General features: G+C 50.8%; 1 protein-coding gene across 9 annotated transcripts in view; it reads left to right on the forward strand.

Moving 5' to 3' along the window:
• The window catches only part of LOC125303960 (zinc finger protein 521), a 107,042-nt gene that overhangs the window by 42,317 nt on the left and 46,263 nt on the right, over nucleotides 1-18,462 (forward strand). For 7 of the 9 annotated variants that reach the window (XM_048258436.1, XM_048258524.1, XM_048258607.1 and 4 more), the window contains 2 exons: nucleotides 3,662-7,191; nucleotides 7,442-7,526. In XM_048258436.1, the coding sequence (XP_048114393.1) occupies nucleotides 4,018-7,191; nucleotides 7,442-7,526 (3,259 nt within the window). In that variant the 5' untranslated portion in view covers nucleotides 3,662-4,017. The remainder of the gene's footprint in view (nucleotides 1-3,661; nucleotides 7,192-7,441; nucleotides 7,527-18,462) is intronic. The other 2 variants (XM_048258124.1, XM_048258269.1) reach the window with 1 other exon arrangement.

Consider the following 18,462-nt stretch of genomic DNA (forward strand, 5'->3'; position numbering starts at 1 on the left):
CTTTCTTTCCCTCACTCATGTTGTAGTTCCCTTCTGTTCTTGCTATCTCTTCCTGCATCTTTTGAGCTGTGGCTGTCACCAGCCCTCTTAACAAGAGCCGTCCAGTCTGGAAACAAAAGGGCTAATGTACTGGCGTTGGCGCAGGTCAGTGCGGCTCGCAGTGGGTTCCGTCCGAGCCATATGCATGTCAGTCAGCTAGCCAGCCCGTAGACCAGGTCCCCCTACACACACACACACACACACACACACACACACATACACCCACTCTTATTTGAGCAAGGCTGTTTGCTCAACCAGGGCCAGGACTATATAAGGGTGCAGCGGCAGTTGAGTCAGGCCAATGGGAAGGTGGAATATTATACAAGGCTGAAGACAGGGGACGGTGAGGGTCATATGAGTTTAGTCTGGATGTGCTTTGAGAAATGACGGGTACGTCTCTGGAAGTCCCATCTCCTCACCAGAAGGGAGGGAAGAGTAGGGGAAAGAGGTACTCAGCAGAGAGCAGCAGAGTGTGTGAACTCCCCTACGCCTCCTACTCCCCTACGCCTCCTCCTCCGCTACGCCTCCTCCTCCTCTACCCCCCTTGTGTGGTATCGACGCAGGGTAGGCTCCTCTTTAGCGAGACGCTCTACGTCTTTGACACACTCCTCCATGTTGCTATTTTGCTGGCAAACGCTCCCCCAACAAAACAGATGTCAAACGAGTTTCCAGCTGTCCCCGCGTGAGCCTAGCAAATGTGTTGTTTTGTTCTGAGCTGTACACATTTAAAACAAGAGACAGACAGAGAGGGAGAGAGAGAAAGAGAAAGAGAGAGGGGGGGGAGAAAGGAAAAACTCAAAACAGCGTCGGGTCCTAAGATGGAGGTCTTCCTCCCAGGACGTGACAGGCTGTTGGCTGGAGGACGCTCAGGAAGGCTTTGGCAGGCCAACAAAGACAGCCCTTCAGCTGCAGGGTGTAGGTTTTCAGGCCCCAGCATCCCCTTTGGCAGCGGCACAGAGAGCGCTGTCGTGCACACGGGCTCCTGGCCCGCGAGACGCTGGAAGTGAGGCCCTGCTCTTTTATTTACTCAGGCTGCCGGGGCCCGGGCATTTCTCGTCTGGGTGAAGGAGGGGAAAACATGTCGAGAAAAAAAAAAAAAAAACGCCCTGCACTCTTTTCCTCTCGGGTCCCCCGGGGCAATCTGTGCTCTCATCCGCCGGTGTTCACACACTCGTCTCTGTCTCTTTCTCTCTCTCTCTCTCTCTCTCACTTTCTCAATGTGTGTGTGTGTGTGTGTGTGTGTGTGTGTGTGTGTGTGTGTGTGTGTGTTGCACATGTCTGTGTGTGTGGACTGTTGTATCCTGTTTTCTCTCTCCCCATTCATAGTAGAGATACTGAAAGTTATTTTGCTTAATATCACAATCTTAAAACTATGCTTTTAAATATGACTTATTGAGGAATATAATTTTGATGCACCACTAGCAGTAACAAAAGAAGAAAAATAAACCAAAGCAAAAGTTTTCATTTGTTGATACTGGTCAAGTGGGGCATGATACTCTAGTATCTGCTGTTAAGAGATATTTTGTTTTGAAGCATCAGTCATAGACAGCTTTTTTACTCGCTGCAGTTAAGGCTCCTTCACAGGAAACTGTATTCGTAAACCGCCAGTCATCAGTCATGAAAAATAAAAAGATCCTAAAACACTGTGCATTTCTGTGCTGTGGTCCAGGCCTCCCTGGCATGGTGAGCCCGTGTCAGCCTGGCACGATGCCCGGGGCTGGGAGGTTTCCGGGAGGCCGGCTCGGCGGTGAGGAGGTAGCCGTCAATGTGCCTCTTTCAGCAGTTTGAAGGAACAGGGGGATGCCCCCTGACCCCATCTGTTTCCTGAAGATAGGCCACAGCGGGTTAAGTACTCGTTGAGGGGCATGTTGTCCTGACAGAAAGCAGATATCTACAGCAAAAAAAAAGACACACAAAAAAAAAACACTCCAAGAGACTGGCCTGTCCACTGAAGGACCGAGCAGAGGCTACGTCCAGACAGCCAGCTTAATGCCTTCCCTCGGCCGCCTCATAAATCTCAGCAGCTTCCCCTTGTTTTTCCTGTTCTCAGCTTCGCCTTTTGACTCGCTGTTTTCCAAAGAGTAGGAATTGCAGTGTTTTATTTTAGTGCGGAAGTTCACAGCACTTAGAATTCAGCTGAGGAAGTAGTGGCCTGTAACCTTTTGAACTAGGGGAAAGCAGTGCACTGGGTGTATTATGGAGTTTTGTCAGATTTTTTTGCTTTTGTTCCTGTGCTCAATGTGCACACTATGCTTTGAGATAGATACTGTGTGGTGAAAGATAAGTGTGAATGTGTGTGTGTGTTAGTGTGCATATGCCTGTGCGCATGTGCACGTCTGTGTGTGTCTGTATGTATATGTGTGTGTGTGTGTGTGTGTGTGTGTGTGTGATGAATGTAGGCTACCTGTAAAAGAAAAAGGGGGATTCACTGACAGTTGCCCAGTTACCTCAGGTCACGGGCTGCACCTGTCCGTCCTTGGTCGAGCCTGGTAGGGCGTTCTCTCCTCTCCAGCATCCCTGCCTCTCTCCATCCCCCCAACCCTGCCCCGCTCGCTGGCCCCTGGCACGGGCTACGAGAGGGCAGTGCCAGATAGCCAGTGCCCCCGCTGTAGGGATGCCTCTGTGCCGTCAGGACTCGCTCACACACTTGTGCCAACATTGATGAACTGGCCATGAATGTGTACGCCCATGCAGTATGCAGGAAACTGCTATTCTGTTTTTTATATGTATATTAGAATATATTATTGTTATTCATAGTAGTAGCAGAAGTACTACTATTACTACTACTAGTAAGAAAAAGAACAAGAAAGAATAAGAAAAAGAAGAAGAAGAAGCTTTATTTTCAAATACACTCTTACATCCATTATGACCATTTCTATATTTTTATCAAAAGAGTTAAATATCTCTAGATTTTAGTTCTAAAATACCTATATTTCTTTACTTCAATGTGTGGTCATTGTGGGGTCTTTTTTGTAGAAACAATCCAAGTGATTGTTAAAGAATAATAGAGGTATTCTAATTTACCTCACGCAGGGCATCCATCTTAGAGCAGCCAATAGCGTCGAGCTGGGTGAAAATGTCAGATTACTTTTTGAGTCGCAGTGGGTTTAGTCATTACATGACCACCTACAAGGTTAATTGTGGTAAAAGCATTTTAATTTTCTTGTACTTCTTTCCCCCCTTTAATTATGCTCTAAATTACTTATTTAAATGTACTTTTTTGAAATGACTCCTAAAGTGAGGTATTATATGAAGAAGTGGCCATGTTTAAAGTTCCATTGCAAATTAGAAAGAAAGAAAAGAAGGAAAAATAGCAACTCGGCATTGTTGGTTTCCACGGTGATCTTGTGATCTTGTGATCTTCTTCCATGTCTCTTTCTCCCTTCCCACCTCTTCCAGCCACACAAACACCAACAGATTGACACACACAGAGTGTGTATATCCTCTTCATTTTTTCTAACAGGAGATTCCATGAAAAGAACACACAGTACCTTTTACACACAGGTAGACATGGGGTTTAAGTGTACAGTATAAGTACTTATGCACTGTAATGGCCTATGCTTTATGTGTGTGATCACTTGTAGTGTAATTGTCTTCCATTCTCCCATTCCTGTCATTGTAGACGGAGCTGACCTTGAGGATGACCCTTCCTGCTCTTGGCCTGCATCTTCGCCCTCCAGCAAAGACCAGACGTCCCCCGGCCACGGCGATGACTACGACTTTGGTGAGGAGGAAGGCGTTCCCGGCCTTCCCTATCCGTGCCAGTTCTGCGACAAGTCCTTCAGTCGCCTGAGCTTTCTGAAGCGCCACGAGCAGAGCCACGGCGACAAGCTGCCCTTCAGCTGCACCTTCTGCAGCCGCCTGTTCAAGCACAAGCGCAGCCGCGACCGGCACGTCAAGCTGCACACCGGCGACAAGAAGTACCACTGCGGCGAGTGCGACTCGGCCTTCTCGCGCAGCGACCACCTCAAGATCCACATGAAGACGCACGCCTCCAACAAGCCGCACAAGTGCCCCGTGTGCCGCCGTGGCTTCCTCAACTCCAGCTCGCTCCACGGACACATGCAGGTGCACGAGCGCGGGGCCAAGGAGGGCGTGGGAGCGGGCGGCCGGGCCGAGACGCGCAAGTGCAGCCGCTGCGAGGAGGGCTTCGACGTGCCCGAGGAGCTGCAGCGCCACATCGCCGAGTGCCACCCGGAGTGCTCGCCGTCGGACGACGCCGCCCTGGGGCCCGGGCTGCAGTGCATCTACTGCCACGAGCCCTTCGGCGACGAGGGCACGCTGCTGAGCCACATCGACCAGGCGCACGGGCGCGACCGCGACCGCAAGGGCCACGCGTGCGCCGTGTGCTCCGAGCACTTCGCCACCGTGGAGGAGCTCTACGCCCACATGGACGTCCACCAGCTGCCCGAGTCCAGCAACCACAGCAACAGCCCCTCGCTGCTGACGGTGGGCTACACGTCCGTGTCCAGCACCACGCCCGACTCCAACCTCTCCGTGGACAGCTCCACCATGGTGGACGCGGCGCCGCCGGTCCCCAAGACCCGCGGCCGGAGGAAGAGGACCGCCCAGCACGCCTCCGACATGCCTGGCCGCTTGGCCAAGCAGTCCAAAACCGCCTACAGCTGCATCTACTGCAACAAGCAGGTGTTCTCCAGTCTAGCCGTGTTGCAGATTCACCTGAAGACCATGCACCTGGACAAGCCGGAGCAAGCCCACACCTGCCAGTTCTGCCTGGAGGTGCTGCCATCTCTCTTCAATCTCAATGAACACCTGAAGCAGGTGCACAACGCCGAGGACCCCTCCGCGCTGCTGGCCACACTATCGGACGCCTTACTTCAGTGCAACTTCTGCCCGGAGGTCCTGGGCGACCTCAACGCCCTCCAGGAGCACATCCGCTGCTCACACGGCTTCCCCAGCCCCGTGGCCAAGGAGAGCAACGCCTTCTTCTGCCCGCAGTGCTTCATGGGCTTCCTGACCGAGGCCACGCTGGACGAGCACGTGCGCCAGACCCACTGCGACACGGGCAGCCTGCGCTTCGACTCGCCACTGGCGGTCAGCTCCAAGGACCCCATCGTGGAGGTCTACTCCTGCTCGTACTGCACCAACTCGCCCATCTTCAACAGCGTGCTGAAGCTCAACAAGCACATCAAGGAGAACCACAAGAACATCCCGCTGGCGCTCAACTACATGAACAACGGCAAGCGGTCACTCAGGGCCCTGAGCCCCTCGTCCCCCGTGTCCGTGGACACGGCTCTGCTCAAGCACGCCACTCAGTCCTCGCGCTCGGCCAGTGAGTTCATCTGTAACCAGTGCGGCGCCAAGTACACCAGCCTGGACCTCTTTCAGACCCACCTCAAGACGCACCTGGACAGCGTGGTGCCGATGCTCACCTGCCCGCAGTGCAACAAGGACTTCCCCAACCAGGAGTCCCTGCTGAAGCACGTGACAGTGCACTTCACCATCACCTCCACCTACTACATCTGCGAGAGCTGCGACAAGCAGTTCACCACCGTGGACGACCTGCAGAAGCACCTGCTGGAGATGCACACCTTCGTGTTCTTCCGCTGCACGCTCTGCCAGGAGGTGTTCGACTCGAAGGTGTCCACCCAGCTCCACCTGGCGGTCAAGCACAGCAACGAGAAGAAGGTGTACCGCTGCACCTCGTGCAACTGGGACTTCCGCCACGAGACGGACCTGCAGCTGCACGTCAAGCACAGCCACCTGGAGAACCAGGGCCGGGCGCACCGCTGCATCTTCTGCGGCGAGTCCTTCAGCACTGAGGTGGAGCTCCAGTGCCACATCACCACGCACAGCAAGAAGTACAACTGCCGCTTCTGCAGCAAGGCCTTCCACGCCATCATCCTGCTGGAGCGCCACCTGCGCGAGAAGCACTGCGTGTTCGAGGGCAAGGCCCAGAACTGCGGCACCAACGGCTCCACCTCGGGCGGAGGCGACCCCGTGTCCAAGGACGACCCCGAGCTGCAGAGCCTCATGGGCAACAGCCACGGCGGCAGTGGAGGAGGAGGTGGAGCCGGAGGTGGAGGAGGAGGTGGTGGTCACGTCGGCGCCGGGGAGTCCCACAACAGCCACGACGGCAGCGAGGAGGACGTGGACACCTCTGAGGTGATGTACAGCTGCGACATCTGCGGCGCCTCGTACACCATGGAGTCCCTGCTGACCAACCACCAGCTCCGCGACCACAACATCCGGCCCGGCGAGAGCGCCATGCACAAGCGCAAGGCCGACATGATCAAGGGCAGCCACAAGTGCAACGTCTGCTCGCGGACCTTCTTCTCCGAGGCCGGACTTCGCGAGCACATGCAGACCCACCTGGGGCCGGTCAAGCACTACATGTGTCCCATCTGCGGCGAGCGCTTCCCCTCGCTGCTCACGCTGACCGAGCACAAGGTCACCCACAGCAAGAGCCTGGACACGGGCAGCTGCCGCATCTGCAAGATGCCGCTGCAGAGCGAGGAGGACTTTCTGGAGCACTGCCAGATGCACCCGGACCTGCGCAACTCGCTGACCGGCTTCCGCTGCGTTGTCTGCATGCAGACCGTCACCTCCACGCTCGAGCTCAAGATCCACGGCACGTTCCACATGCAGAAGACTGGCACCATGTCCACCAACCACCCGGTCGGCCGCACGCATGTCATCCCTCACCAGCACAGTCAGCACCACCAGGCCCAGAAGCTCTTCAAGTGCGCCTCGTGCCTGAAGGAGTTCCGCTCCAAGCAGGACCTGGTCAAGCTGGACATCAATGGACTGCCCTACGGGCTGTGCGCCGCTTGCGTGAGCGCGGCCGGCAGCAAGAGCTCCAGCCCCACCATGAATGGAGCCAAGCAGCAGCAGCAGCAGCAGGGAGCCCCAGTGTCCTCGGGGACCGCGGGCTCCTGGGGCCATGGAGGAGACAGCCCCAGCGACGCCAAGGGCAAAGCCGCCTCCTCTTCGGCCTCATCCACATCCTCCTCCTCGTCGGCGGCCGCCAAGACCCGCTGCTCCAGCTGCAACGTGAAGTTCGAGTCGGAGGCCGAGCTGCAGACGCACGTGCAGACGGTGCACAAGGACCAGGCCGGGGACGGCAGCGGCCAGCTCCGCACCCCACAGGTGTCCCCGATGCCCAGAGTGAGCCCGGCGACGACCGACGAGGTGAGAATCACAAGTAACGCCATCCCATCGGGGAGTTCGGAGAATGTCACTTTGAAAGTTATTTTGAGGCTGTGGCACAGGCTAAAATGGAATGCAAATGTAATGCTAATAGATGAAGTGAGACAAAGGCACTTATGCCAGATGCTGTGATTATATTTTAGAACTGTCTTCAGATCATTTTAGTTTCATTCCACTTCAGTGTTTAAGAATTTCAAAAGTTCTTTGTATGATGTTTTTTCTTTGCACTTAGAAGAAGACCTACCAGTGCATCAAGTGCCAGATGGTCTTCTACAGCGAATGGGACATTCAAGTCCATGTTGCCAATCACATGCTTGGTAAGTGAATCCTTTCATCCATTCTTACTCTCAAACATTAGCGGCATGGTAACATAAAATATAGTAAAACCCAAACGCTTTATAGAACTCTAAAACTCAAATGCTTTATAGAACTCTTCTGCTCGATTTAAATGGAGACCTAACGGTCGAGCCTCGATTACGTGTATTATTTCTAACCCAACGCTGGGTCAAATCTACCCAAAACATCATCCAGATGCCTTGACCCAGCATTTGGGTCACTGAAACAACCCAGCAGTTTTTAGAGTGAATGCTTAATAGAAATGATTCTGTATAAACCGATAATTTTTTTAGGCACCCATTATGATAAGTTTCCAGATTAATGCTGTCTGAGAGAACACAATATGTGGTTTCTCTTTGGTTAATTCATTTTTACAGTGGCATGCTGTTCATTTTTGACTGCACAATTTTGAACAATGTTCTCTGCTTTTAGTTACTGTTATTTATACAAATTATATGTAGTCAAGCAACAACACAATCATCAATATCAATTGATTAATCATTTAATACAAAAGGCATCAACAATTACATTGAATGTCTGTTATCCATATATCCAATGGGTTTTGTTTTGTTCATATGGGCCTATTAGAGCAGAGTTGTGTGCTGGGTGGCAGCCCTCAGGGTTGTTTTTACCCAGAGTCTGCTCTTATGACCTTCATGTGGGTGGTTGTGGGACTTGATGATGGTTATAGCCACCAAACCCTGGCTGCTTGCGCTGGGAGGAAGGAGCAGCATGATAAAGGAGGCATTTAACAGTGCAGACTCGCTGAGGTTTGCCTGACACCCTTCCCGGACAGGAGGACAATGGGGAAGAAAACATTGTCCCAGATGGGAACTGCTTTTCTGGCAACGTTGCATTTTCATCCCATTTTATGCCCGAGTCAGCAGGCCAGCCCGTCCATTCCGGCAGGAGAGGGACGTTGAGAATGGTCAGGGCCAATCACGCTAGATTGCTGTACAACCCCAACTTGACCCATGGTTGTGCTTAGTCTATTGTTCTCTGAGGACTGGGCTACTGTAAATGGACAGTTGTTGGACAGATTATATGTAATACACTCAGCTGCAACGTGCCTTTACTGTAATGTGATTGCCATCCTTGTTCATCTAAGGGTTATACATGTCATTAGGGATGATGGAGAGCCCATTAGCATCACAAAGACATGTAATCTTTGTCATGAGTGCTGACTAAATGTATATGGACCATGTACAACACTTTGGTTTAAAACTTGTGTGTATTGTGTTGAAGAACTCAATGGATGTCTGCCATAGGAATACCACATAAACACTGACTGTTTAGTTTATTTATTTATTTTTATTTTTTATTAAATATTTTATTATTTATTTATTTATTTATTTATTTATTTGTTTATTTTATTTATTTTTTTTTGGGGGGGGTTATGCTATTACATGTGTCTGACCTTTTTATGAACTGAATAACTGAATGCTTGCTCATTTAAAATTCAACCAGGCACCAACTTGACTCTAACTCTAAATCAGACAGCTTGAATGTCAGAACAGAATGCCAGTGAACAGGAACTCTCATGAAAGTAGTTTAGTGGCAAAGCACACAGTTTTAAAGCCAGTGTGACCTTTGAGTCATGACACCTGCTCATAAGAATCATGCTCAAGCCTCTCCCTATGAGCAGGATGACGTTTGTCATCTGTCACTATTGGAAATGGTCTCTTCAAGCCTCTTTGTGTTTGCCAAAGTTATGAGCCATGCCACACATCCTGAACCACGCTCCTCCCGACTCATCTTTGCTTGTTCTCCCTCTCTCTTCTCTCTCTCTCTCTCTCTCTCCCATTCTCTCTCTCTCTCCCATTCTCTCTCACACACACACACACACACACACACACACACACACACACACACACACACGCATCATTGGTATTCAGGTAGAATAATTGGAAGGAAACTCAGAATTCAAACAGACATCCCTCCTTTGCCAGCGGTATGTGGGTGTCTGAATTCCAGTCTCACCAGCCTTTAGTCATTCATTTATTCTGCTTGTTTGGTGGGTCTTTCATTACTCTGCATTATCTGCTTTCTTCAGTGGGAGCGAGGCTCATTGATCTGGAACCGAACTGCCTCTCTGTTTGGGACGCTCGCCTAGGCGGTGTCGGCAAATTTAAACACGGCAGGCAATTCTTTCAGGAGCGGAGCGCACTTGCACTGCATAAACAGGCTCAGGCGGATTTTTGTCTTGCCCCCCTACCCCCCTACACCCCCGCTTCTACCTCTCCCATCCCACCAACCCCTTCTGGATGGGTGTGAGTGTAATTTGAGAGGAGGTGTGTGTGTGATTTCCCTAACCTGACTATAATGTCTTTCTGTGAGTGTGTGTGAGAGTGTGTGTGTGTGTGTGTGTGTGTGTGTGTGTGTGTGTGTGTGTGTGTGTGTGTACTGGTGTGTGGTGATGCGGAGTGTATCATTGGTGTGGAGCGAGATTGATCGTCTCGCTAGTGTGAGAGTCGCAAGTCTGTGTTAGTGTATGTGTGAAAGCGTGCACACTGATGGCTAACAAGACCTTGTAATTATGGATTCAGGGTCAGCTTTTACAAAAATTAAGTTAGAAAAGGGCATTATTAGATAGGATAGGAGAGGGAAAGAGGGACAGAGAGAGAGAGAGAGAGAGAGAGGGAGAGGGAGAGAGAGAGATGGAAAAAGGACACATCCCCAAACAATTTGGCCTTTCAGGTTTGAGCAAAGAAGACTGTCATTAATTGGTTGAGGAGCTCGAGTGGAAATGATCCCAGCGATACTAAAAAGAATATTTGCATATAAAATTGATGAGAGTCAACGTCAATCGGCGTGGGTCTAATAAGCGAGTGAGGAGCAGGCCTCCACTGCAGTCCCTCAACGGCAATGGGGGTTAAAACTGGACCGGACCATAATTACCGCACACCCACTTTGAGCCAAAAAACAGGGGAAAAAAACATAAAGTCCTCATTTGGAAAAAGCTCTAAATACCTTCTCCCCTGAAAAAGGGACACTCTCTCCTTTTAATGGCCATCTGCACAGGAGAGGCGAAACGGGAGGCCGGGGTCATCGGCGCTCAGCTGTCACCGTTATTAGCGTAGGTAATGGGGCAGGCGCTCGACTCTTTAGGGGTACGACCGCCGCCAGCGTCACACCCCCACCACCACCACAACCTTCTCCTCCTTCACCACTCTTTTCTGCGGTATCGGTTTGACCGAGATGACTATATATAGCGAGGCGTGGTGACATAACGATCCCGTGGTGCACAAAGGGCGTGGTCAGCATTGCGAATAAAAAAAATTAGTGAGCGCGTGTTACGCTGAGTTAAACTGTAGCCATCTTTGAAACACGATAATGCTCAGGAAGAAAGCGTCGTCATCTCTCCGGCCCGCACAAGCACATTGCTATCCCATACTCCCTGCTCCCCCACAGAGAGCCACTGCGCCTGTCATTTGTGCTTCCGCCAGAAGCAGTTTGATGCATGGGCATTATGCTCAGATGCCGACAGAGCCCCCCGATCGCCGGCAGAAAAGCACAGCTTTGCCGCGTAGCTGCTAAACATTTAACATGATAATCAGGTACATTGCTGGAGAGGGTGCAATGTGCGGCGAGCGGGCAGGCAGAGCGGGCAGGGCGAGCAGGCGGACAGGGTGGAGGGAGGGCTCGCTGGTGGGCTCAGCGAAGGCCGAGCTTGCCAGGAGCCCCCTGCGTGCCCCTGAGATGGAGGCCGTAGCCTGCTAGGACCCAGATGGATCCCTCCACATTTGCTGTACAGCTGGTCGCTCTGTTTGGGGACCTGATGTGATACTCCAATCAAGGCAGCAAAAAAAAAATTTGATATTGCCACCAACCAAGGAGCAATTTTATCGTGGGCCAGAAGACAGCTGGCCACTCTTTAGTTTGGAGTTTTCTGGCATGGCCGGCCGCGCCGTGCTCATGGTGTCCGTTTCTTTGCTATAGGAGAAGGGATTTACGCAGCCTTCAGCTGTTACGGGCTCCGTCAAATCTGTCATTTCTCCCCCTTCCCACCCTCCCGTGTTTATTTAAGATGTTGATTTAGGCTCTGGTTGTTCTCCACACAGATTTAAAGATTTGGTTGTTCATCGTCAATTTGCTTACAAACAAATATTTGATGTTTCATAATTAAATCTCTCAATCCAAATTCTGTAGGTTCACTTTGAGTTTGAAATATGAAATATTGTGGTGATAATAATAAAAACTGGGTGCGTTGGTCTTGTCTTGTTTTGTTGGTCAGGTCCAGTGTTTGTCAAAGTTGAAGTGTTGGATGACACATTTGAAGGTCTTTCCTTGACAGATAAGCAGGTTAGCGTTTGCCAGCGGGGCTTGGTTTCAGAATGCTCCTCTTTGACAACAGTGTGAACTATGACCCTCCCAGCTCCATGGGAGCCTGTTTTTCACCTGGCCGACCTGCTGGGCGAAAAGCCCTCGCTCGGATTTGAAGAACCCTGATGTGTAGCTCGGCACCTGCTGCTTAAACCAGACACACTGTCCAAAAGCCAAAAAATAAAATAAAATAAAAGATACTGGAAAAATAAAGGAATAAAATCTTTCCTACTTTGTATTTTATGTAGCCAAACAGAGGCGGCCAATGTGTCAGAGCTGAAGGACGGGCCGTCCGAGCTACCCCAAAACATGGAAAAGGCGCGGAAAATTCCAGAAAGCTGATTTGAGGGTCACCTTTAGCAGCAGTTTTTTTGGTCCAGTGACAGAGGCAAGCGACCAAGCCAAGGCAGCGAGGAGGCAGCGAGGAGGCCTCTGTGGCGCTGGTGGGCCACTCGGCCCAGCCGGAGCGGGATGGGATGGGATGGTGGGGCGGTGGAGGCTGGCAGGAGGCGAGGGCGAGGGGGGGGGCTGTGGGGTGGCTGGGGGCGGAGAGGGGCACACATTTGCTGTACAGCTGGCCGCTCTGTGTGAGGCAGCACCGTGGGCTGTTACCAAGCTGGAGAGGAGCGGGGAGCGAGCGAGCGAGGCCTCTAGCCCTCCGCCATTCTGTCCCCCTGCCTCTCCCTCTCTCCCTCCCTCTCCCCCCCTCCCCTCCCTCTCTCCCTTTCTCTCTCTCTGGCCTTCTCTGCAGACAAAAAAAACACCCTTTCCCCATTCTCAATCTGCTAGCCATTCCCTCTGTTAGATTAAGCCTAAATGAGTGTTTACATTAAGGAGAAGGGGGGAGAAGAGGAGAGGATTGTGATGCGTTGCCATGAGAGGGCTGTAAATCGGGCTCGACGCGTTCGCCGGAGCTCCTGGGAAGAGCGCGGAGGATGACATGCTGACTGCTTGGGCTCTGCGGTCTCCCCACCACGGGGATGGCAGCCTGCTCCATCAGGGCCTTTGTGGAGATATGTGGGTGGGTGTGTCAAAGGGAGTCTTTCCTGGTGCCAAAGTAACACACGGACAAATCACAATAAGTTGTCAGATGACTCACATGAACAAAGCATTGTATTTCTACCACTGAATGCCATTAGGAATGTATTGAAAAAGCACATAGAGGTATGCACAACATGACTCTCATGAATGTAGCGAGTTTTTCATAAATCACTTTACAAGCTACAGTATGTTAGCATTCGAGTTGTGCTCAGTGACTGCCCTTAAGCCTGCACAGCCCATTAACCAGCACAGTAGATACTTTATCCATGCCCAACTGCCATCTGAAGCAGAATTCATCCAGTGACACGCACAACCTGACACACCATGTCCAGGGAAAGGACAGAGTGAGAGAATGAATTAAAAAGAGAAGACAGAGTGAGAGAGAGATAGAGAGAGAGAGGTAGGGAGAAACCATTCTGAGCGTACGCTACACTGGGCGCAATTTCCGCCTGCTTTTTATTAATTGGTGATTAATAACACCTCTCCGTTCGTTAGCGCAGTCACCTCCCGCGCAGCCGAGTGTGCCGCTGTTAATGAGCAATTACGCGCACCTTCCCGCTCGTTGCATTATACCTCTCGGAGACTAATGCGGCAGCCATGAGGGGAATGATAAAACAGCAGTGGCGCCCGTCTCACCCACCAACACCCCACACACCCACACACCCACCCAGCCAGCCAGCCAGCCAGCCAGCCCCGCGTTCTCCATCACCACCAGATCCACCATGCACGCCGGCACTCACTCCCCCACTCGCTCGGGATGCTCACACAGCCATGGACTGGTTCCACAAACAGCTCGGACAACCGTGACCATTTATGCCTGATTATTTAAAACAAAACCATAAATAAGACCTATAAAGTGTAGAAGATGAAAATAACATGTCATTTTTAAAGACCTCTTCATCTTGTTTGACCCCAAGACAAGCATGTTCTGGTGATGTGAGTGTTGAGCTGAGTATTTGGATTTGGTTACTCAGATAGCCATGATTTTTATTTTAAAAAGTGTCCTACTTTACCCAGAATTCATAGTGCACCATAGTCCTACTCAAGATAGACAAAAACTAAACTGTGTTGTGCAATGGTTTAGTTTAGATGTCTACAGTATCTGAAGTCTGAATATCTATTACCTCTAAGCCATGGTCAAAGTTTATTTTTGTGAACTAGCCAAAGAACTTGGTGGGAAATAGTAGAAATATAGTTTTATTAGTATTGTATTGTTAATAGTAGAATTATTATTTTCCTCTCTCCCTTTCTTTCATTGAGTGGTTGTGTTCATTTCCGTGCTGTTAGCGGTAGGGGACTCTTTGTGCTGTTATGTGCTGTTATGGTCATTCCTTCACTGAAAAAAAATCGAGACGAGAGAAATCCTTGATGCTATTCACACGCACAATTGATGCAATCTCCCTTTGTTCCCACTACACTGTTTACCAGTGTAAGTAGCTTTACTGCATACTGTTTTTTACTGTAGATAGTATCCCTCAATACAGTATGTGTGCCAGTGTGTATGGTATTATGAAAATCTCTCTGCATTATTTATGCATCATCCATTTTTGACTCCATTGTTCGCAGAGAGTGCTGTACAGTTTTTTGTTGCAGTGCAGCGGGTGGCATGAGACTCTCTCTCTCTCTCTCTCTGTCCTTTTCTCTCTCTCCCGGTCCCTGTCCCTCTCCTCCTGTGCTAGCGGCCCCGGCCATGTTTTATTGATACGCAGGAAAAAGGGGGACGTGTGCATTACCACCCTTAATGCCAACCCTTGTTCTAAAGTACCCCCATAAATAGTGGATGATCAGAATTAGCCTTTGTGCTAGCGCAGGGCCCTCCGGGGGTGCCAAGGTGTCACGGAGGCCAGGGAAGCAAGCGCGCTCTCCTGAGCTCAGCTCGCCGCCTCACTGCCTCGCTACCTTCCACCCTCGGCAGGGGTTACTAAGCAGGCGAGCAGGGGCTGGGGATCCAGAGATATGGGGGGCGGGTGGGCAGTGATGCAGTGGAGTGGAGGGGATTGAGGGGGTTGGTCGGGGAGGGGGGGGTTGCTGAAGGGGATGGGGGCAGTGCAAACAGACAGCACTGACTTCCGTAAAGGTCAAAGCTGCAACCCACACCGCTCAAATGCTCCGCCTGGGCCTTAGGAGGGAGAGAGAGAGGGAGAAAGGGACCGCGGCGCTGGCTCCCTCGGCCTCGGAGGCGGGCGGTGGCCAGAGGAGGATTAGGTGGGGGGAGACGGGTTAACGTTTCACTTAGCACCCCGCCGCGTCTTCCGCGGGACGTGACACCGGCGATGACAGCTCGTGTCAGTCGCGACAGCGAATGCAGTGGCTAGTTTCACTTGGCGAGCTAATTTACACATGTACGTGTCTGAATTCAAAGTTTCTCTGGTGTACTGGCTATTTACGTGCCAATCCAGTGACAAAGATAAAAATCTCAGCTTCTGTCCTATCTGATGGCAGCTGTTATCAAATATCAAATATGCTGTCCATCACAGCATGGAAACAGTAGACATGAAAGGGGCACAAAGCCACCGTCTCGTTAGACTGTGGCTATTTCTGGTTGGCAAAGCACTGTGTAGCTGTGTATATGTAAGTGTATACATGCACTTGTGTGTGTTTGTGTTCACATTTGCACATTTACCACACTCCAGGGAGCCTTGTTCCCAGTACTGAGGCCCTAATAATAATGTGAGCAGCGTTGGACTTGATGCCCCTCCCTGCTGGGCGTACGCTGCCAGGCCCGCGACGGCTTGGTCAGCGGGTAAGGTCAACAGCTGGCAGCCAGCGCTGGGCTCCTGGAGGCCAGCCAGCGAGGCTTGTCCTGCCCATCTGTCTGCTTTCGGGACACTGCCATGCCCGCAGAGAACGTGCCGGAGAAACGTACTCACTCACACCCGCTCGCCTCGACACCGAGCTCATTGAGGTTCCACCGCCGGAATGCCGATCCCTCGTTCCACGGGGCACAGTCCGTCCGGTGTGAACACCGCAAGGCTTTGCTAAAGGCAGCGGGCAGCGCGATCAGCCAGGTTTGTTATTGCGGCCTGGTGCATCTGATGCAAATGATGCAATTCAATACAATCCACCCGTCTGCAAAACAACTGTAGGACAGAGAAGCTGTTTGTCTTCAAGTCGATAAAAACAGAACCTGCTCTTGTACATGTACGGGGTCCAGTATAAATAAACAGGAAGGAGGAAGAAAAAAAAGGTTACACCGGTCGTGACTGAAAGTGCTGACCTCTAGGGGATTTGAAAAGTAGAGAGGAGGAGGGGGAGGATGGAGAGAGAGAGAGAGAGAGAGAGAGAGAGGGAGAAAAAAACAGAGGCATGTATCTGGCTGTCCTGTTGCGCTTGTCTTATTTCTTCACCCGAGCGGCTCGTGGGCTGAGGCTGTTTGCAGGCTTCATGTGGCTTCCCATCCCCCCTCCCCTCCCACCCGGAGCCGCCTCTCTTGTTTTCACCTTGCCGGCCCCCCAGGGTTTACAGTGCAAATGGGCTGCTGATTAGCCGCCCTCTCAGTGAAGACCTTTACCGTGCCCTCTGGCCGCCGCGCCGGAACCCTGTGGAATGTTCCAAAGCTCTCTAATAGGTTTCAGGTGCTGCGGGCCAGTGGCCAGCCGCTACAAACGCCCCCCACCCCTCACACACACACACACACACACACACACACACACACACACCACCTCTACCGCACCACCATCAGCTCTTCCTGATCCACTTCTCAGTGCACCCACTCCAAGTGGCACCATTTTTTTTGTATTGGTGCTGTTGTTGTTTTCTGGTCTTCAGAGACTTGTGGGCAGACGTGTAGTAAGGCAGGCAGTCACTCAAGAGGTCAAATGAACGTGCATTGTCTCTATTTTTTGAACAAAGACAGAGTGTGCACAGGAAGGAAAGACCTTGATCAATAATGTCACAGTTCATGTTTTTAATCCAGTTTAAAACCACAGATGATTGATGTCACTTATTTTACATGTTACCTTCACTTCATCAGAATTGTGTGAAAGCAATGAGTCACTGAAGCAATCTAGGCTCAGATGTCATGCATGATCAGGAACATCAATAACACAAAGGTGGTCCTTAGTTTTCTGTTTTAGTCCCATGATATATGACTCCAGCAGAAACACATAAACAAAGGACTGTACTTTCATTAAGTGTTTGGATATACAATAGCAATCTATAACAATGAACTCCTCCCTACTGCCTAAACATTGTGTGTGTGTGTGTGTGTGTGTGTGTGTGTGTGTGTGTGTGTGTGTGTGTGTGTGTGTGTGTGTGTGTGTGCGCGTGTGTATGTACATGTGTGTCCAGCATATGTGTGTGTGTTTTCTTGACCTCTCCGATGCGGCGGGCTGCCAGCTCCGTCCCCTTTCCTGAGCCCCTGGGGCCCTGCTGCTCGGCACACACTCCTCACACATGGGGTACAGAGGGAAAATCACACACACACACACACACACACACACACACACACACACACACACACACTTCCCGCAGCCACAAAAGCAGCCACAGCACCACGCAATCGCTGATCGCAGATGTGCTAATAAAAATCTCTGTGCACGCGTGGAAACATCTCTGCTCTCGCCGTCTCTTTGCTGAGCGTTTGATGCAGACGATGCGTTTGCATCATGGTTTTAATTGCACCGCAATTGCAGTGGAAGGCGAGGCGTGCGGCCCGTTGCATGGTGTGTGCCAGGTTGCATCATGGTAGGGAGCGCCTTGCTTGTGCGCTGGCTGAAAAATCGACTCATTGTGGGTGACGGAGGGGGTTGTTGTGTCTGTTTGTTCTGTTGCACTTTTAATGTGGCTCTCGGTTGAAGATGACAGGGGTGCTGCCGATCCTCTTCCTTGAGTCAAGATGTGTGTTTGTGTGCGCGGTGGAGCGCGACGGCGGCTGTCGCATATGTATTCGGGCACATTTTTTATTTTTTTTAATTCGGTGTGTTTTTTTTGCGTGTACTGTCTCTGTGATATATTTTTTCTTTTCCATGATTTGAAAAAAAAAAATCTGTACGTGTCTGCAGTTCAAATATTCTTTTATACTGAGAGAACATCAGAGGAGTTGCCCTCGCGTTCTGCTGAAACCTTACACTTTATTGTGTCGTGCAAATTTTTTCGTCGTCAATTATTGAGGAAATCATGCAGACACAAGCTCCAACTTGCATGCATGACTCACACACACACACACACACACACACACACACACATGCGTGTACATACACTCACTCACACAAAAAAGAACTGTGTTTCCAAGTGCAACAGTTTTCCAGGTCCTCCTCCCTCCACTTCCTCTCTTTCCACCCAGAGCATTAGCCCAGAGTTCATTTTGAACATTGAGGCGACGTGGCCCTTTTGTCTTTCCATTTGCCCCCCCCCCTCTCTGCACCAGGAGACGTAAACCTTAAGCCACTCTTCCACTGATTAATCTTTAACGTTTATAATTACTAATTAACTTAGTAAGAGACTTTTAATGTAGTCCTCTTTCAATAGGGAGCCGAGAGGACAACAGATCATTAGCTTCAATAATGAACGTGGAGGAGACAGATAATGGCTTGTGATATGCCAACACTGACA

Source organism: Alosa alosa, chromosome 1, assembly GCF_017589495.1.
Source record: "Alosa alosa isolate M-15738 ecotype Scorff River chromosome 1, AALO_Geno_1.1, whole genome shotgun sequence".
Lineage (NCBI taxonomy): Eukaryota > Metazoa > Chordata > Actinopteri > Clupeiformes > Clupeidae > Alosa > Alosa alosa.